This window comes from Jaculus jaculus, chromosome 17 (assembly GCF_020740685.1).
Source record: "Jaculus jaculus isolate mJacJac1 chromosome 17, mJacJac1.mat.Y.cur, whole genome shotgun sequence".
Classification (NCBI taxonomy): Eukaryota; Metazoa; Chordata; class Mammalia; order Rodentia; family Dipodidae; genus Jaculus; species Jaculus jaculus.
In genome coordinates this window covers 54,794,010-54,815,107 of record NC_059118.1, presented here as the reverse complement: position 1 = coordinate 54,815,107, position 21,098 = coordinate 54,794,010, and the positions used below count along the sequence as shown (strand labels likewise).

The window sequence follows — 21,098 nt, the reverse complement described above, 5'->3', positions numbered from 1 at the left end:
TCTCTTTTTTATTTTGATGTCATCATCTTTTCCTCCTATTATGATGGTCTTGGGTAGGTAGTGTCAGCCACTGCAAGGTCATGGATATCCAGGCCATTTTGTGTCTGGAGGAGCATGTTGGAAAGAGTCCTACTCTTCCTTTAGCTTTTACATTCTTTCTACCACCTCTTCTGCAATGGACCCTGAGCCTTGGAAGGTGTGATAGAGATATTGCAGTGCTGATCACTCCTCTGTCATTTTTTTTCAGCACTGTGGTGCCTTCTAAGTCATCCTAAGGTCACTGTCATCTGAAAAGAGAAGGCTTTCTAATCAAAAGTGAGAGTAGCATTAATATATGGGTATGAACATTAAGAGAAGTGATTACTGGGCAATTTGTCAAACACAGTATATACTTTTAGCTAGACAACAGCAGACATTGTACCCATAGGGCTCATGACTACCCATTTTGTAGGTTTTCAGTATCAGGGCTGTATTCTATCCCATGGAGCAGGCCTTTGGTCCAATTAGAGAGCGATTGGTTTCCCTCATAATAGACATGCCACTGTTGTACCTATTGGCTCATTTGGCCTGTTGAGTATCTCCACTAGTTATTTCTCTCCCATTAAACTACATGAAGCATAGCTTTTTCCAACTTTTTGTCAGCTGATCAACTTGCAAGGGTTTTCAGCTCATCTCCAGCAGGATTTCTCAGTGACCTTGATGCCCAAGTAGGTGGACTCTTCAGCAATAGGGTCTATTCCTGGTGGGAAACCAAGGGCCTAGGCAATGGCCTGTAATGTTTTGGGGGTATCAGTGACCTCTCTGGCTAAGAACTCACTGGAAGGTATCCCATCCCTGGCACAGAGAATTTTCTAGTTAACAATCTATGTCTTCTGGGTTGGAACTTTTGATTTGGAGGAATGGGCATGAACTTCATACTTATAACTCAAGACACCTTCTGGAGTGGCAAGCCAGCCTTTGTGGACTATTCTGATGAGAGTTTGAGAATGCTAAGTGCAGAAGAATTGTATTTGGAGGTTCAGCTTATGAACTTTCTAAGGGTAAGGAAAGACTGCAGAGTATTTTGTTGGAAGTGGGGTACTGGTATAATGGCTGGCCTGCGTTCTGCTGCTCAGGCCCAAGCAGTTTGATCAAAGCTAAACTTGTAAAGATGTGCTTGGCTACAGATATTAGACTGAAAGATTTAAGATTTTAACTTGGAAAACCTCAAGCAAGTTAAAATTACAGGCACTGAGATTTTTTTTAGGTTACTGAAGCTGCTGTTATCAAACACATTAGCAGTCTTAAGGAAGGTGGCCTAACTGCTTTACATTAAAACAATGAAGAGGATGCCTGAGGAAATAACAGGACTGGGCAAGGGGTATGGTGGAGACTGTTGGCCAGGGATGGAAGTTTTATCTGGGTATTCTGCCCAGCTGGAGGGGCAGAATTTGATAATCCAGAAACTGTCAGTCACCGGTTATGTTACAGGACTTGAAGTGCAGGAGTTGATGCTGGTCTAATAGTTACTGAGTTCGCATTGTTTTAAACTCTTTCTTGTTATTCCCTATGCCAGTTGAAAATGTTTACTCTCTGTCTTTTTATGTTGAAAGTACATAAATTGTTGGGTTTTACAGGACTTATAGCTAAGAGACAATCTTAAATCTCAGAGGAGACTTGGGACTTTGGTACTATCTTAAGTTGCTAAAGACTTTTTAAATTGGGCCAAGGACAATCTGCAGGGGCAGAATGTGTTAATTTGACTATGTTATGGGTTCTGGTAAGTAAGACCATTGACTCATGGATTGTGGTTTCCAGTTTTATTGGGTAGGAAAAAAAAAAAGGAAATCTGGTGTACCCCATAGTTCAGGATCTCAAGATGCAGCCCTTGTCTTTTTGGAGTGTCAGCTTTTATTAGAAATATCTACATGATGTTTACAGTAGAAATAGGATCAGAGGTAAACCACAAAGTTGTATACTGTTAAACAAGGGGTGGGGCTATTACAAGAAGTCACAAGGTTACATAGGTCACATAGGCAAGAAACATTCTGTGCTATGTAGCAATCAAAAGATATTAGAAACAAGGTGATACAGGAAGGTCATAGTACACTGCATAGAGGGACCATCCCATTCCTTACACATTCCATTTTCCAAATGAATGTTCCCCAATAGATTCAGGAGTTTATTAAAACCTAAAAAGCCTTGGATTTCCAGCCACCTGGGTGGAGGAGGTGTCACTGGGTGGTCCAGCCCTAAGGTACAGTGGTGGATTTGACAGTCTAAAGATATGCCAAGTGCCTGAGTTCCTGAAGTGAGCTGTGGGATTTGGCTTGTGGCTTTTTTTTCTCTCTGTGTGCTTGGACCTGTGAAGGCAGGGCAGCTTCTTGTACTATTTTCAAAGATTACAGTACCATTGTGGAGCTTCCCCTGATCTGTAAGTTCCAATAAATCCTTTCCTCCATAGCTGTGCCTGGTCTGGAAATTCATCTCAGCAAACCTGAAGCTGTCTGCTGCACTGTGCCCCTCGAGCGCTGGGATGAAAGACACCACCATGCCCAAATAGATGTCCCTTTGAGTCCTGTGTAGGGGAGTTGGGTAATAGGAGAGCTTTAATGTTAATCAGATATTCTAGTACTTGATTTTCCCAGAAATGCCCAATCTGGAGAAAAAAAAAAAAATGAAGGGGTTATCTCTAGAGTTTTCATAGCATCCAGTGCCAAACAGTGCATAGAACAACTTGATTTGTATCTTGTTCTGAATTGTCTTTGTGATAAGGAAGAATTGTGTCCTTCCATGTAATGGTGACCTTATTTCATCCTAGGCTGTCTTTGGTAGAGAAATAGCAACATTTGAGCATGGGGAGATTAAGACATGTGGGCTCTTTTGTTTTTAAATCCCACTCTACGTGTTGCGCAGGAAATTATTTTAATAATTTTACATCATGTTACCCAAATTATAACTTAAGAGTAGCTTCTAGTTACTTTAGGGTCTTGGGGAATTTATGCCTGTCATTTGTTGTTATGAATACACAACAATGACCTTATAGCAAGCAAAATAAAATTGTTTTTATTGCTTCCTTCATTTTTTCTTTTCTTTCATTTCTTGTCATGTAAGTCAAATATATAATGTAGACATGTAGACTGGGCTCTTCTCAATGATTTGGGTGGATGTACTCATTGTGCATACAGTTTTCTAGTGCAATTCATTCCTTGATTTTTTTTTTTTTTTTAAGGAATGTTGCAGATGAGGTTTTTAAGTCTTAATTTGTTATGTTTGGCAAATCCTCGCTGGGGGATTTTGCTTGAAATCTGTTGAAGGACACAGATGGTCTGCGTTGTACTCCTGCCAGGTGTTTGAAGAGTAGCTTTCGTTTATGTGCTTTGCATGGACTCAGGTTGGAACTTTGAAAATGGAAGGAGTGAATGTGAAGGCTGGGGTTCACGAGCTTTCTGTCTGTCTTAACCCACCAGGTTCTCCTGCGCTCCCCAACAGTATGGTATATTTTGGAAGCTCTCAGGATGAGGAGGACGTCGAGGAGGAAGATGATGAGACAGAAGACATCAAAACAGCCACCAACAATGCTTCATCTTCATGCCAGTCAACCCCCAGGAAAGGAAAAACCCACAAACACGTTCACAATGGGCATGGTAGGTCCACTGCCAAGGACTTTCAAAAGGTGAAAACCAAGCTTTGGGGCAGGAGCTGGAGGAGAAGAGGTTGAAGCATACAGCTCAGTATCTGTTAGATTGTTCTGGGTGCTGCTCCAACTGCTGGGCTCCTTATGACAAAGAGATTGCTAGGCTCACACAGATCAGCCCTGGTGTATTCTAAATGATTGCATTAAGAGTAGTATAGATTTCTTCTGTGGTATAAACTGATAAAGTCCCTCAGACTGCAGGTGGTAGGAATCCACAGAGGAAACATCAGTAAGGATGGGCTCCAGATAGGCAAACCTTTGTTTTCTATTTTGTTTTCAGCAGGTGTACACTGTAGACCTGTGTGCATACTTAGAGTAAATCCCCATCTGTTCTCATTTTCTTCCCCAAGTATTAAGGAGTCGAAGGAGGGCTGGAGAAATGGCTCAGCAGTAAGGCATATGCCTACAAAAACTAATAACCTGGGTTTGATTTGCCAGGACCCATCATAAAGCCAGATGCACAAAGTGGTGCATGCATCTGGAATTTGTTTGCAGTACCTAGAGGCCCTGGTTATGCCCATTCTGTCTATCTTTATCTCTTCTATCTCTCTGCTTGTAAATAAATAGTAATTTTTTTTTGAGGCTTTCCATACACTGTGCTTTCTATGAATATTTTCTTTCTTCGTCTTTTTTTTTCTTTCGAGGTAGGGACTCACTCTAGCTCAGGCTTACCTGTAATTTACTGTGTAGTCTCAAGGTGGCCTGAACTCATGGCAATCGTCCTACCTCTGCCTCCCAAGTGCTGGGATTAAAGCCATGTGCCACCATGACTGGTTTATTTCATTTATTTTTTAAAACTTACTTACTAGACAGAGATCTGGGTGCTGCACATGATGTGTGGGCACTGTGGCATTGCCTGGCAGCACAGCAGCTTTTAGGAGAGCAGTGTCATCACAGAGAACTCTGCTCAGATGTTGTAGTGTTCCCACAGGAATCTTTTTGCTCAGCTCCATTATAACCCTTTTTCCTTCTGTAAGAATGAGCATGTCAGGGCCTCTCTCTTGCTACTGAAAATGAACTCTGGATGTATGCTCCATTTTTTACATCTGGCTTATGTGGGTGGTGGGGGAATTGAACCCAGGCCAAGTGGCTATGCAACCACGTACCTTTAAACTGCCGAGCTATCTCCTTGACCCCTCCTTTATAATCTCAAGGGGCCATAATTATAACAGGATTCACTGTTGACTAAAATACTCCTGTGTTGTGCACGACTGTCTGAAAAGAAGGGGTTGATACAGTGTGATTGAAAGATGGAATTGACAGGACTTGGTACCTGGAATTGCATGTGGCAGGGACAAGGAAGCCTAGGAGATGGTGGTGTGGAGATGCCATGGTCTTTTCCATTGATGCTCTCTCAGCTGCTTCACTGGACTAAATCACTTAGGACTTGCCTAAGAGGCTCAAAGAAGAGAGACCCTTTTTATAAACTCTGCAGCAAGTCAGTGTTGGATTTAGGTGATGTGAAGCACTGTCACATTTCTGTCTGTGTACTAGACTCCTGCTTGCCCCTGTGAACTCACTATGAATCTGGTATAGCATTTATCCTTAGTGAACTTGGTTATTTTCTACTTGTTCCCTGTCTCAGGACTGTGTTTAGGTGGCACATAGACATGGTAGAGCATATGACACACACACACCCTTTTAGTTGGGTGTTTTTTTTGTGTGTGGTTTTTTTTTTTTTTTTTTTTTTTTTTTTGGTTTTTCGAGGTAGGGTCTCACTCTGGCTCAGGCTGGTATTCACTATGTAGTCTCAGGGTGGCCTGGGACTCTCGGCGATCCTCCTACCTCTGCCTCCCGAGTGCTGGGATTAAAGGCGTGCGCCACCACGCCGGCTTGGGTGTTTTTTTTTTTTTTTTTTATTTTTTTACCCCCCGAGGTAGGGTCTCACTCTTAACACAGGCTGATCTGGAACTCACTCTGTAGTCCCAGGCTTGCCTTGAACTCTTAGAGATCCTCCAACCTCTGCTTTCTGAGTGCTGGGATTAAAGGTATGCACCCATGCTCAGTGATGTGACCCTTTTTTATGGAGTTGCAGCTTGATTGAGGAAATGTGTCCAATAAAAAAATCATGATCTAAATTTGAATCTTGATTACAGGAACTTACTACCTGTAGTTTTGATCAACAGGGAATCTTGGTGATTAAGGAAAGCTGCATGCAGGTGCTATACATGCATTAACAACACAGGGAAGGAGAATGGTATGAAGGGTCCAAGATGCAGCATTGCCAGCTTGTTTGGAGTGGTGACATGTTGTTACACCAGCATGGAAAATATACCTGTGAGGGGAGGTTTAATTGTGTTACTGAGTATACTTTGGAAAATCTTGATTGAGTCATTGTCATATGCTCTTCTAGGCAGGAGGAAGAATTTTATTACAGGCAATAGGGAGCTATTGATAATTTTAGTTGTAGAGCCAAAATGAACTAGATAAGTTCATGGGCTTCAGGGGATAGTTTGATAAAAGGAAATATAGTTGGAGTAGAAGGATTCCACCCAGGAAAGAGCTGGTCAGAGCTTGGGAACCTGCAGTTCAAGGAGGCAGAGTGAAGGTCAAGTAGAGGATTGGGAAGAGGTTTGATCTGGGGGATGTTAGGGACTTTGTCCTGTGCTGAGTCTGTGGTGATGGTGAAAGGCAGCTGAGCCACAGAGAGCAGAGGCTGAGGCTGAAGCTGTCAGTGTAGATACAATGGAAGAAAACTTGATTGTAGCAATTTTCTTTTTTAATCATGAGAAAATGCAGTGTGCTATTTCTCCCCCCTTCCCACCCCTGCCCCATACCACCTTCACGAAGACCCTTTTTTGTTGTTGTTTGTTTCGTTTTTTCCAAGGTAGGTCTCACTCTAGCCAGGCTGACCTGGAACTCACTAGATAGTCTCAGGCTGGCCTCGCACGCCTGCCTCTGCCTCTGCGGTTCCAGGCAGCAGCACGCCTGGCCGAGAGCCTTCCTTTCAACTCCTCTACCACCCGACGTCCTCATGCTTTCCTTCTCTTATGCAGGCTTGCGTCGGTTGTATCAGCCACTGTGAGGTCATGAAGGCCACGGCCATTTTGTGTCTGGAGACCGTGTTTATTGCAAAGCACACCTCCACTTCTTTTGGGTCTTACATTCTTTCTGCCAGCTCCCTGAGCCCTGTAGGGTGTGATGGACATGTCTCACCTCCTGTTTCACCCTCCACTGTCACTTTTTTTAGTACTTTTTTGATGAGGCAATGCGCTAGTTTTCTTTTTGATATGAGAGGAGGGGATTAAAAGTAAATGCAAATGAATAAAATACAAATTGCCCTTATTATCTGTTCATTTTGGTATGTCCACCATAGAAATGTATTTCCTTAGTATACTGCCTGTAGCAGACAGCTTCAGGTTTGCTGAGATGAACTTCCAGACCAGGCACAGTTATGGAGGAAGGATTTATTGAAGCTTCCACCACATCCAGGGGAAGTCCCATAAATGGCAGAAGAAGCTGGCAGCCTGCCTTCACAGGACCAAGCACAGGGAGAGAAGCACAAGCCAAAAACCATAACAAGCAGCACACTTCAGAAACTCTAGGAGGAACTCAGCACTTTGCAAATCAAACCCTCCACCATACCTTAAGTGACACCTCCTCCAGCCAGGTAGCTGCAGACCTAAACTACCAATTAATAAAACACTGAATATATTGGGGGCATCTATTCAGACTACCACATGATTTTGGTATGTCCCCATAGACACGTATTTCCTTAGCATACGACCTGAGTAGCTTCCTAAGCTTCTTCATTGCTTTTCACACTCTTAACTGTGATTGGACCAGGGAGTCATCTGTGCTCTTGATTGTTTAAAGCAATCTTATGTATATTTGCTTGCTTGTCATTAACTCCTCATCCATCCCCTTTTATCATCTTGCTTGTGCTTGCTGAAGAGAAGGTTCACTTGGCCATTTTCTCAAGATTCAGCTCCTAATGTCAACTTTAATTTTTTTTTCCAGTGATCTTAATTCTCTTTCCACATGAACTTTAGGATTGACAGCACCCTGCAGAGGTGTATGAAAGGTTGGGGATGAGGGTTAGAGAGTTGGCTGAGTTCACACACCTCAGAGAAGAGGATGCCCATTCTGCACTGACTGTTGTCCGTAGGAGTCAAGGAAAGGCATCCATCTCTCTGTATTTGTCACTACAAGTATCTCTGTATGCACATACATAGTTGAAATGTTTTCTGAGATTTTACTAATTTAAAAATTTAGTGTTTGAGTGAAAATACCATGGTGATTGAAAAGAGTTAAACTTTTTCATTTGGAGACTTTGCTTATTAATGCTTACAGTTTTAGAAACTTTGTTGGGTAATTTTTAGTCTACAAATGAGTTTCAGTGTCTTTTGGCTCTGACCTCCTTACAGTGATATTGAAGCTGGGTAGAGTTAGGGTGATGACCCCTCAAGGAAAAAGGGTAGGAATGTTTTTCTTATCTCTTGCCTAGTTCCAAAGACCTGTTTCACCACAATCAGGACCCTTCCTGGGAGGGGGGTTCTTTCATAGAATTTAAACATTATGGTTGGTCAAGTTAAGCTGATCTGTTCCTGAGATAGCCCCTAGACCTAACTAACCAGCTGGCCCTCTGGTTCACCTGGGGCAAAAGACAGCCCACCACCCTGAGCTTATAATTTCCTTTGCAAGGAGAGTGCAGTCTCTCTTGCTCTCTCTGATCACTTGGGAACTTCCAGCTGTGGGTGAGCTTTTTCCCTCAGCTGGGTCTGGGCTGGCTGGCCCAGGCCCAAGCCCAGCTTGGACGGCCCCCTAGCTCTTACTCTCTGCACTCATGGGCTCTTCATCCTTCCCGCAAGAGCTCCTTGAACTTTCTTTTTTCTTTTCTTTCCATGCTTTTTCCCCAGATCCATCTAGCCACATGGACTTCTGAGCTACACGTGTTCCACATGGGCTTTTGGGCTCCATGTGGTATACTTCTTTCCCCATACCTCTCAGGTATGTGGAAAGGCTTCCTCTTTCCACACTCCTTTGTAAAATCTAAATAAAATGTGGTAGTTTAAAAATCATTCTCTTAAATATGGAATTGCCCATTATTGATTTAGTGTATAGATATGAACTCAGGGGTTCCAGGAAGCACTCTAAAACCTCAGTTTCCCATTTATAGCATGAGTCTTTGATGAGAGAAGTAGCAGTTTTGTGGTCTCTGAGTTGTAAGTCCACAGGTCTGGTACCAGTGGAGCTTAGGCTAAGTCCCTGGGTAAGTGGTATGAGGTAAACATGAGGATATAGTCCTGACGGGATTATTTTCAGTAATCATGTAAGTGCATTTAACTGTTGAGCCAGCTTTCCAGCCCCCATGTATTTGAGATATCTTTTTCACTAGTTCATCTTCTATCACAGGATTTTAGTTTCATTACTTTCCCCGCCTCCAGTTAGTCCAGTTAGCTTCCAGGCGAGGCATTTATTCAGCCACTCTGATTTTTGTTATTGTTGTTGTTGTTTATTTTTATTTATTTATTTCAGAGAGAGGGAGAGGAGAGAATGGGCACATCAGGGCCTCCAGCCCCTGCAAATGAACTCTAGATACATGTGACACCTTGTGCATCTGGCTTATGTGGGTCCTGGGGAATCTAGCCTTGAACCTGGGTCCTTTCGCTTCACACACAAGCACTTAACTGCCAAACCATCTCTCCAGCCCCTGATTTTTTTTTTTTTTTTTTTGTAATTTGATTTATCTGCAAGTAGAAATAGAATGGGTGCCCAAGGACCTCCAGACCCCAACCCTAAGCTTTTTTAATCCAACTCTGTTTTCAACTCTTCCATGTTGCAATATAAGAACTATATTTCTCTCTTTCTCCCTGTTTTCTTGCCTTCTTGTCATGGTAAACTCTGTCAGAACAAATCTTCATTATTTATTTATTGTTTTTTGGTTTCTCAAGGTAGTGTCTCGCTCTAGCCCAGGCTGACCTGGAGTTCACTATGTAGTCTCAGTGTGGTCTCAGATTCACAGCAGCAGTCTTCCTTCCTCTGCCTCCTGAGAGCTGGGATTAAAGGCATGCACCAACATACTTGGCTTCAAAAATAAGTTTACATATACAGAACCTCAGATGATCCCAGCAGTAGAGCCCCCCCCCCCCCCACGTAATTGCTATTTGGAAATCAAACAATACAATCAAAACATTGTTTTGTGTGCGTTCGTAGTACAAGCTGATATTTGAAATGCTTTAGTTTTTAACACTGTTCCTAATTGTTTGTTTTTTTCTTCCTGTGTGGTAGATGAGAAGAATTAGTTAATAAGTATGGGATGGATCTGGCTTGGGCTTTAACTCAGTTCTGTGGTGAGCCCTTGGTTATCTTTTATAGGAGAGAACTTGGCTAGTGATAGTTCATTGGTCAAGCCAGTACCATGTTACATTTTTTCAAATGTTAGAAGGAATAGGAGAGACTATTGTGCCTTTTCCTTTCTGGAAAGGGGTCTTTCTCGGAAGATTTTTAAACAACATGCCACTGGACTCCCGGCTGAAATGGCTTAATTGCTTTTGGATTCACATCAGGGACCTATGTGGAAGGTCCAAGAAGCAATCATTTGAATGAGTTTATGCATTCGTGCTCTGTGGCTGTCATCAAGGTGCAGAGAGTCCCCCTCTGCCTGGAGTGGTGGGAGTGTTTGTGTGGCATGGGCCATGGTCTTGCCTGATTGAGGAATGCTGCTTGTCCAGTTTAGATGTCCATGGGATATCCTTTTGCCTCTTTGTAACCTCTGGTACTTCCATTTTTCTTGTCAAGGCAAGTGACTAGTCCAGATAAGTTTTAGTGGGTGTTGGCCTTGCTCTTTGAAAGAGCAACAGTGCATGAAAGTCATCTTATAAAATCTGTCGTCCTAATCATCCCCCAGCACATGTGGGCCACTGTTTGTTAGAGGCTATTGGGCATCGTAACTAGAGCACAGCATAGAAGCCAAGTTCTTATGGTTGTGTCCTCACATGACCTTTCTGTAATTCAGATTTCTTTGAAAGAGATCTCTGGAGGGCCCTTTTCATAGGCTTTGGCTGGTTGAATCTGCTGTACTGGCCAGTGTCATTAACACATGATTGAAAAAAAATCTGGAAGCTGGAATAATTTTAGAAATGCTAAGAAAATCCTAGAAAGTTCATGTGTTTCATGCCTGGCACATACCGATGGTTATCTAGAATCAGCTGTCACTGCTGAGTGTTGTGACATTATCAACCTTGCCAGGACTGTTTTGTGAGCTGTCTTAGTGGTAGAAGTTCTCTATGAATTCCTGTGACTAGCCATTTGATCTTAGTTCCCTTGTCTGAGGTATTTTCTTTCACTGGTCTGTTCAGTTCCATGCAGATGTATGTATATATTAAGACATCAGCTGGCCAGGAACACTTAGGTTTAGTGTGAGAATGTCAGAGTCCCGCCTGTATGTCTATTGCTATGACACCAGGAGGAGATGAGCCCAGGACTGAGAGAAAAGCTCTCTTGAAGCCTTGGTTTTCTTTTTACACCTGACTCCAAGAATCATTAGACTGGGGGAGGGGAGGATAGGGGTTAGAAAACAATGCCCACGGTGTGGGGCTTCTTTGGGAGTATTGAAAACCTTTTGAACCTTGATCCTGTAGTGATGATGAAACACTTAGGGTATATGCTAAAATCCATTGAACTGTGCACTTTAATGAGGGAATTACATGATGTGTGACTTGTAGCTTATAATGACATAAAGAAAAGTCTGTTGAGAGCAAAGGAGGTGACAAATACTTCTTGGCACTTGGAGCATTCTTATGCAAGTGGAAGGTGGCTGCTGTCCTTGTACCCTGGACTCTTCATGAGAATTGAACTGAAATATTTCCTGCAATTGTAACCAAATTAAATAGATTATATTTGGTTTTCTGAGTACAAAGTACTTAGATATACTTATGCCATATACATTATACATTGGCTTTTGCCTATGCTCAGTATTTCTCATTTATTTATTTGAGAGTGACAGAGAAAGAGGCAGAGAGAGCTGGGGACGGGGGGGGGGGGGGACGACGACGACGACAACGACAATGGGCACTCCAGGGCCTCCAGCCACTGCAAATGAACTCCAGATGTGTTCGCCCCATTGTGCCTCTGGCTAACATGGGTCCTGGGGAATTGAGTGTTGAACCAGGATCCTTAGGCATCACAGGCAAGCGCTTACCCACTAAGCCATCACTCCAGCCCACTGCTCAGTATTTTTTAAACTTTCAGCTGAATTTATCTGACTTGTCTTGAGTAGAATCTTCAGCCAACCTGGCAAGTTTGTTGCTCCAGAGTCTATCAGGTGTGCAGACAGTATCTCTGAAAGTCCTTGCTAACCTGGATAAAGGTTGGGTGGAGGCCCAAGAGCCTCAGAATCATGGAGTCAAGTATTTGGACAGCCTTAAGGACAGGTGTTAGGACAAAGCTGTTTTCTGTGTCTTCCAGTACAGGACCCTGTAGAAGGCAGACACATGTCACTTCACGCTGTTGTAATTTGCTTGCTGTCTGGCCTCAGCCATAGTAAACAGTGAAGAGGGTTGAGCCAAGTAGAGTGGTCCACATTGTAGTGCTCCTCCTGTGGTCTGCACAGTTCTATCTGCACAGCCAGACCACCCTTAAGGGGAGGAAGTCCTGCCTGCAGCAGCTGGGTCAGTGGAGGTTTCACAGTGAAGACAGGCTGTGCCTGGACAGGCCCAGTGCAGCACCACCTGCACTAGCTTCTCCAGCTCATCTGGACGAAGTACCTCAGCATCCACTGGCCCTGGAAATCAGGTTGGCATTGAAGCTGGCCTTGGTAATCCAGGAGATTTAAGTTCCCTGCCCTGTCACAGCCTGGCAGAATTTCAGGTTAGGGCTGCCACCACCCTTATCAGTGGACAGTGAGTCAGGCCAACCCTGGTCCCGGGCCGCAGGTCAACCCAAGAAGGACCTGAACCTCACATGCCCCATCTCCTGGGTTCAGAAGCAGGATTTGAGCTGAGAGATCCTGGGCCCAAGCCTTGGGCTCCAGAGTAACAGCAGCATGGGCTTGAAGTTCCTGTGCCATCATCTCTGTGACACGTGTCAGTGGCTGTGTAGCTGACCCTCCTGTCTCCACCCCCAAGTGCTGTTGTTACAGAGGTGTTCCACCACACACCCACATCAGAACTGGCTTGTTTCTATTCGCTGTGTTTACAGGACTGAGGCTGTAACCCGGGGCCTTGTGCCGGCTCACATTCTGCAGCCGAGCTGCATATCCTCACCTCTGTTGCCCAGTGTTTGTATGCTACCCACTGTTTCTGCATTTCTTCCAGTTCTTTCTTTTTCAACTTTATTTGTTGTGAGCACAGAGGAAGAAAGGATGGGTGAAAATATGGGCATTCCAGGGCCTCTTACCTCTTTTTTTTTCTAGGCTCTTATTTTTATTCTGGAAGTTGGTAATTCTCCTTTACCCTGTGTAATGGATCTTATTAATGGGATGGGAATGTACTCAGGCTTAATTTGCACACAGATTTTCAGGTTATCTCCCTCACAGTGTGTTGTAATTTCCCATTCAACTTCAAAGTGAGCTAGGTTCATACTGACTTAAGATGTAGTTGCACTTTCAGAGCTTACATCTTGTAATTTGAGCAGTTTTCTAAAACTCCACACTGCAGAATCACTGTTCCTGGTCAAATGCTTGACCCTTTTCTGCCTTCACTGCACAGGTCTGCTCTGTGCTGTTTGAGAGTGATAAAGTTGGGCCCATTTGCCCTGACTCCCTTCAGTGGTCCCTTCCGAGATATTCTGGAAGGTAAACACTTAGAACCACCGGCCAGGCTAGGGCTTCTCATGTTATCAGTGCTCCTTTGGGGCCAAAAAAAATATTCTGGGGCTGGAGTGATGGCTTAGCTGTTAAGGCGCTTGCCTGTGAAGCCTCAGGACCTGTGTTCTACTCTTCAGATCTAATGTTAGCCAGATGCATAAAGGTGAGGCAAGTGCAGGGTTGCACATGCCCACTAGGTGGCGCAATTACTGGAATTCAATTACAGTGGCTGAGGCCCTGGCGTGCCTATTCTCTCTCTCTCTAAAATAAAAATAAATAAATAAATATATTATTCTGTAGCTTGGTGTGGTGTCACACGTCTTTAATCCCAGCACTTGGGAGGCAGTGGTAGGAGGATTGCTGTGAGTTCAAGGGCAGCCTGAGACTACATAGTGAATTCCAGGTCAGCCTGGGCTAGAGGGAGACCCTACCTCAAAAATCAGTCAAACAAAACTACTCTGTGTCTTAACAAAATTTAAATTCTTCCTAAAAATAGAAGAAAATGCAGTTGGTTTAATATTTCATGAACAGGTTTCTTGTTGGGCATGGGAGCTACATAGTGACTTCCAGGTCAGCCAGAGCTGCATAGCAAGATTTGGCCTGAAATTAACTAAACAAATAAATAAGCACCCCCCTTTCCCCCTTCCCTCTTAATAGTGAACTATAATTCAAGTATGAGAGTTTCCCCTTGTAAGAATTCCAGGCTTGCGTTGCAAACATAGCAAAGCAGTAGAACTTGACTGTGGTGCTGGGCACTCAGATGCTGCTGGCGGCTCTTTCTGGCAAGTAAATTCTACGGGTGGTGGCAGCACAGCTGCTGTGTTCCTGAACTGTGCTTGTAGGACGTTCTTCCTGTGCACGCACGCGCTGTCCTCGCGGGAGGCTCTCCCTGCGCATGCAATGCTGTAATGGGTTTGGGAGCTGTTTTGGCCCAGAGCAAACTGAGCTTCAGTACTGCCTTACTAAAGAAAAAGCTTTCCGAGCTGTTGGCACAGGTTGGCAGAAATCCCATTGTTTTCTAACAAGAGGGACTCAAGTTGAACTAGCTCCAGAGAAGGAAGTCCAGCTTTGGTACAGTAATAAGGTTTCCCTGAAGCCAGTTGATGGAGTCGGTGTCTTGCCCAAGTCAGATGCCTTGTACATGAAGCTCACATTTAAGTGTCTGGCTTTGCTGGAGAAGCTTGCTGTGGAACTTCTTGCTTTGAGCAGCACCACACTCTCTCCCCTCCCCTCCCCTCCCCTCCCCTCCCCTCCCCTCCCCTCCCCTCCCCTCCCGTCCCCTCCATCTTTTGTTTGCTTTTCAAGGTAGAGTTTTGCTCTAGCCTAGGCTGACCTGGCATTCACTGTGTTATCTCAGGGTTTCCTGGAACTCACAGTGATCTTCCTACCTCTGCCTCCCCAGTTCTGGGATTAAAGGCGTGCACCATCACACATGGTTTATTCCTTATTGTTTCCTTTTTTTTTTAAAGCATGACACTACTTCCTAATCTATTTTGGTGGTTGGGATGGCACTATGTTAATTTCGGAGACATTATCTGTCCAGTCTTTCTTATCCTTTGTTTTTCCTGCTGCAAGTCCTAGCTATTTGGAAGAGCCCTTCAGGACCTCAGTGTCACGGAGCTATCCAGGGCAGGGCAGATTTGATGCTTCTTTTTCTTATTGTTTTTATTAGCAACTTCCATGATTATAAACAATATCCCATGGTATTGCCCTCTCTCCCCCCACTTGCCCCTTTGAAACTCCCTGCTCCATCATATCCCCTTCTCCTCTCAGTCTCTCTGTTTTTTATTAATATAAGAGGGAGGGGGGAGGGCGAGAAGAGGGGGGGATATGAATGAATATGAATGAATGGGTGCACCAATCCCAGGGCCTCTGCATGTGAAATCCAGATACATACGCCACTTCATGCATCTGTCTTCATGTGGGTGCTGTGAAAGTGAACCCTGGTTGTCAGGCTTTGCAAGCAAGTGCCTCTAACTGCTGGCTTTGCAAGCAAGTGCCTCTAACTGCTAAGCTATCTCTGCAGTCCCAGGTCTGAAAGTTTTGGTTTTTTTGAGGTAAGGTGTAATTCTAGCCTAGGTTTATCTGGAACTCACTCTGTAGTCCCAGGCTATCCTCAAACTCATAACAGTCCTCCTAGCTCTGCCTCCTGAGTGCTGGCATTATAGGTGTGTATCACCATACCTGGTGTTCAGTTAAAATAATTTACTTATTTGGCTGGTTATTGTGGCACACACCTTTAATCCCAGCATTGGGGAGGCAGAGGTAGGAGGATCACCATGAGTTCTAGGCCAGCCTGAGATTACATAGTAAATTCCAGGTCAGCCCAGACTATAGTGAAACCCTACCTCCCCCCGCAAAAAAAAAAAAAAAAAAAAAAAAAAAAAACCAAAAAAAAAACACAACTGTTTTTCAAGCAGTGTGTGTGCAGTGTGTGCATGCCAGAGCCTCTAGCCACTTCAGACACATGAGCCTCTTTGTGCATCTGCTTCACGTGTGTGCTGAGGGATCAAACCCAGGTTGTTAGGCTTTGTAGGCAAGTGCCTTAACCACTGAGCTCTCTCTCCAGTCCATGGGTCTTGTAAGGATTTTTTTTTTTTTTCGAGGTAGGGGTCTTACTGTAGCCCAGGCTCACCTGGAATTCACTATGGAGTCTCAGGGTGGCCTCGAACTCATGGTGATCCTCCTACCTCTGCCTCCCGAGTGCTGGGATTAAAGGTATGCACCACCACACCCAGCTCTCTTTTTTTTTTTTAGGTAGGGTCTCACTATAGCCCAGGCATACTTGAAACTCACACTGCCTCCTGAATGCTGGGATTAAAGGCCTGCATCACAGCGCCAGGTCTGGTCTGACACTTAATTTTTTTTTCTTGCTTTATTTATTTATTTTTATCTTTTCACAATTTTTATTTAATTGTTTTTAAAAAAAATTTATTTTTACTTATTTGAGAGACAGAGAGAATGGGCACGCCAGGGCTTCCAGCCACTGCAAACGAACTCCAGACGCATGTGCCCCCTTGTACATCTGGCTAACATGGGTCCTGGGGAATCAAGCCTCGAACCGGGGTCCTTAGGCTTCACAGGCAAGCACTTAACCGCTAAGCCATCTGTCCAGCCCTCTTTTCACAATTTTTATTAACATTTTCCATGATTATAAAAATTATCCCATGGTAATATCCTCCCCCATTTTTTTTTTTTTTTTTAAGAGAGAGACAGATACAGAGATGATGTACACACCTGGGCCTGCAGCCACTCCAGATCCATGTATCACCTTGTATATCTGGCTTACGCAGGTCCTGGAGAATTGATCCTTGGTCCTTAGAGAGAGACAGAGAAAAAGAGGTAGATGGAGTGAGAAAATGGGTGCACCAAAGCCTTCTAGCCACTGCAAATGAACTCCAGATGCATGCACCACCTTGCGCATCTGGCTTGTGAGGGTCCTGGGAATTGAATCTGGGTCCTTAGGCTTCTCAGATAAATGCCTTAACTGCTAAGCCATCTCTACAGCCCTGTCTGACACTCTAGCCCAGGTTGACCTGGAATTCACTATGTAGACTTAGGGTAGCCTTGAATTCAGTTATTCTCCTACCTCTGCCTCCTGAGTACTGCCATGAAAGGTATCTGCCACCACTTAAAAAATATTTTGATTATTTATTTATGAGAGAGAGAGAGACAGAAAGGAAATGAATGAGCGTGCCAGGGTCTCCAGCCACTGCAGACAAACTCCAGACGCATTCATCACCTTGTGAATCTGGCTTACGTGGGTCCTAGGAAATTGAACCAAGGTCCTTTGGCTTTGCAGGCAAATGCCTTAACTGCTAGGCCATCTCTCCAGCCCCCCACTACCACTTTTTAATCCTAGAATTTGTAGTAACTTTTGTCAGACACCAAGGATTCCTTCTTTACTGCTTACTTATCAAAACCCAGCAGGATTGCCTCCTGGTGATGAGTCCTTTATTTCTTAGGAGCAGTTAGTCTAGGTGATGGGTGGGTTTATGAGGCCAGAGGAAGCGGCTTTGTCAACTTCTTTTTTTAAAAAAATATTTTTTGTCCACTTCTTAATTTTATTTTTTTTAATTTTTATTTATTTATTTATTTGAGAGCAACAGACACAGAGAGAAAGACAGATAGAGGGAGAGAGAGAGAGAGAATGGGCATGCCAGGGCTTCCAGCCTCTGCAAACGAACTCCAGACGCGTGTGCCCCCTTGTGCATCTGGCTAACGTGGGACCTGGGGAACCGAGCCTCGAACCGGGGTCCTTAGGCTTCACAGGCAAGCGCTTAACCGCTAAGCCATCTCTCCAGCCCTTTGTCAACTTCTTGAAAATGAATTAATTTTTGTCAAATGTGGGCATCCAGAATTTTTAGGAGGATTGCCAGTGTTATATTTGCATAATGCCTTCCCTGTGGAACACCAGCACTAGACACTTGACACTTCATCTATCCTGGAGGGCTGAAGAGGGGAAGGTAGCTGGCTTGTCCTGAAGGAGTTGGGCACAGATATGTTGGTAAGCCAGGGATCTGGAAATCCAATCTGGAGCGTGTATATGCAGTAAGGGTTTAAAGACCCCTTCATGGAAAACGTGTGACCAGAGCTCATGGGCCACAGGGACTCCTGGAAGGTGTGTGAATTGCCTTTTGGAAAGTGTAGCTTTCCACCTTTGAGATGATTGCAGCAAAAGATGTTTCTAAAGTAGCATCTCTTGCCTGTTTCTTTTTCATTCTTCACTGGAAGAAAATCTTACTGACCCTCAATCAAAACATCAGCCTTTAGCTCGAAAGATTTTGCTTGCTATGGTATGAAAACACTTGTCTATAAACCATTTAACTGGCAGTGTATGTGTATACAAATCAACATATCTGCCTCTGTTCATTAGTGTAAAGCCATTTGTATCTGAGTACAATACAGGTTCTTAATAGGGTTCACTATGATGGATGCTTTAAGAAACTAGTCCAATTATTCCTTTTAATTGGGGACAGTGTGTGGAGAACTTCTGTGCATTGAAGTCTTTCTGACTCATGTTCATAGAGAGGCTCCTCCTCTTCCCCTCTTTCCCTTTCTTGAAAATCTTACAGATTAAAACAAAAGATAATTACTTGGAGGGGTAAAACTGGCAGGTTCCCACGACACTTAAAATTAATGAGCTGTTGGGTACAAAATATCCCGTGTCTTTGGCCCCATAGTCTTTGCTCAGTCCTTCTCTCCCCTTTTCTTCCCATTTAACACATGCTTTGACTTTTTGGCCATGTTTGCCACTGGAGTGTAGTGCTGCTTCGGAATAGCAAGGCAATTATAGGAAGTGAAATCATTTGAAAACTCTTTGTTTGCAACTCAAAGTTAATTTATTTCTACTTTTAATTTTTGTACAACTGAAAACTTCTTCCTTTGCGGGATATCTGATGGAGATGTTTTTAGCCAGTCACCTTGTTGCAGTTCCCAGAGCAGCTGGCTTGGTTCTTTATGCTAATGACACCTGCCTCTGTCTCTGCCCCCTGTAGTGTTGGCACTGCCCAGCTTAGCTGATTCCAGTCCAGGGCTTTAGTTTCTTGAGGAAAGAGGCTTAGGACACACATCTTAAGGTGTTCCCACGGAGCCAGAGGGCTGTGCCTCTTTTTTTCCGGCATAGGGAAGGCTGCTGGAGGATCAAGAAGACAGTGATTCATTTGGAAAGGAGCATGGCACCCTTCGGTGGAGGCCTTGTACCCTGCTTGGCAAGCCCCTTCTCCTTACTGCCCACCTTCTCATTGTGATGGGGGTAGATACTACTGACCTTTCCATTTTGCACAAGGTTTAGACAGGCAGCCAAACCAAAATCAAATAGGCAGTGATATCACCAGAGCCAAATGAGTCATCCCCTTGATGAAAGACTGCGCCAGACATCCGCACATGTAGCAAGGAAGAAGCTGGAGACCATTACGGGGGGGAGGGTCATCACTGTGACCTCAGACATTCGCTCTCGGCATGTCTTTCTAATCCTAGTAATATTTGAGTGTATAAATGTAGATTATATTTATCAATTTCACCATATTAAATTAAACTGAAGGGATTTTCCTATTGTTATTGGACAGTGCTGGGCACTGAACCCAGGATCTCTACCAAGCACTCTACCATTGAGCTTGTATCTATCTCTAGACCCCAAACTGAAGGAATTTTAAAATATTTTAAATAGTTTAAAAATATTACTTAGAAATGATACTACCCTGCAAGATTAATAGTTCCAAAGCTGAGACTTTGCTGATGAGAAGAGTTATGATGTTTAATCGCTTTGCATCTCTGTTTCCATATTTGATCATCTAAAATGTTTGGTCAATCCATATGTTTTTTCATGGTAGTCTCACTCTAGCCCAGACTGACCTGAATTTAATCTGTAGTCTCAGGGTAGTCTTAAACTCACTGCACTCCTCCTACCTCTGCCTCCCGAGTATAGGGATTAAAGGGATACGCCATCATCCCATGCCTTTTTGACTTTTACACATGGACCTACATTCACACAAAGAATAAAAATAAAATTTTTGGAGCCAGACATAGTGGCGCATGCCTTTAATCCCAATATTCGGGAGGCAGAGGTAGGAGTATCACCATGACTTCGAGGCCACCCTGAAACTGCATAGTGAATTCCTGGCTAGAGTGAGACCCTGCCTCGAAAAATAAAATAAAATAAAATTTAATTTTTGTGAGGTACAAGAAGTAAGTCACTTAAAGGGCTCTTCCGGGTGGTTGTGGAGCTGCCTCGAGTGGACGGATAGAGGGAGGTGGGTTTGGCTGTCGGGAGGCAGAATGATTTGACTTTTCCTTTTGAAGCATGAAGAGACCTTCCTCTCCTCCCCTCCTCTTCCTCTTTCTGTCTCTCTCTCTCTGTCTTCTCTTTCTTCTTTAAATTTTTTATGTTCATTTTTATTTATTTGAGAGTGACAGAGGGGGGGGAGGGAGGGAGGGAGGGAGGCAAATAGACAAATAGAGGCAAATAGAGGGAGAGAGAGAGAATGGGCGCGCCAGGGCCTCCAGCCACTGCAAACGAACTCCAGACGTGTGCACCCCCTTGTGCATCTGGCTAACGTGGGTCCTGGGGAATCGAGCCTCGAACCGGGGTCCTCAGGCTTCACAGGCAAGCGCTTAACCGCTAAGCCATCTCTCTAGCCCTGTCTTCTCTTTCTTAAGGTAGGGTCTTATTCAAGCCCAGGCTGACCTGGAATTCACTATGTAGTCTCAGGGTGGCCTTGAACTCACAGTGATCCTCCCACCTCTGCCTCCCAAGTGCTGGGATTGTAAGTGTGCACCACCACACAGGGCTCTTTTTTTCTCTCCCTCCCTCCTACAGAGTCTCCATGTGCACGCCCATGTTCATGGAGGCCACACTCTCACCTGTTTGTTTCCTTAGGTCTTTCACTCAACCTGAACTGTTATTTTCCATGTTGGCTTTTTACTGTTTGTTTTTTTCTTTTTCTGGTCAGCCAGCCCCAGTGATCTCCCCATCCCGCCCCATTTACCACCCCTGCACCCACACACATAATGTGTGGCCATACCTGGCTTCTTATGTAGGTGTTGGGGGTTGACCGCTGGCAGTCTCAGACCCTCATGCTTGGTCAGCAAGCTCTCTTAACCACTGAGCCATCTCCCCAGCCCCAATAAGCAGGAAGAAGTTTCTACCCAGTGAGGAAAACTTCAGTTTCAGTT

The 21,098-nt window shown here is 44.2% G+C and overlaps 1 protein-coding gene across 5 annotated transcripts in view; it reads left to right on the top strand.

The window, feature by feature from the left end:
• Jarid2 (jumonji and AT-rich interaction domain containing 2) overlaps window positions 1-21,098 on the top strand; it is a 289,580-nt gene that overhangs the window by 231,174 nt on the left and 37,308 nt on the right. For all 5 annotated transcript variants that reach the window (XM_045136482.1, XM_004667940.2, XM_045136481.1 and 2 more), the window contains one exon: window positions 3,450-3,626. In XM_045136482.1, coding sequence (XP_044992417.1) covers window positions 3,450-3,626 — 177 coding nt within the window. The remainder of the gene's footprint in view (window positions 1-3,449; window positions 3,627-21,098) is intronic.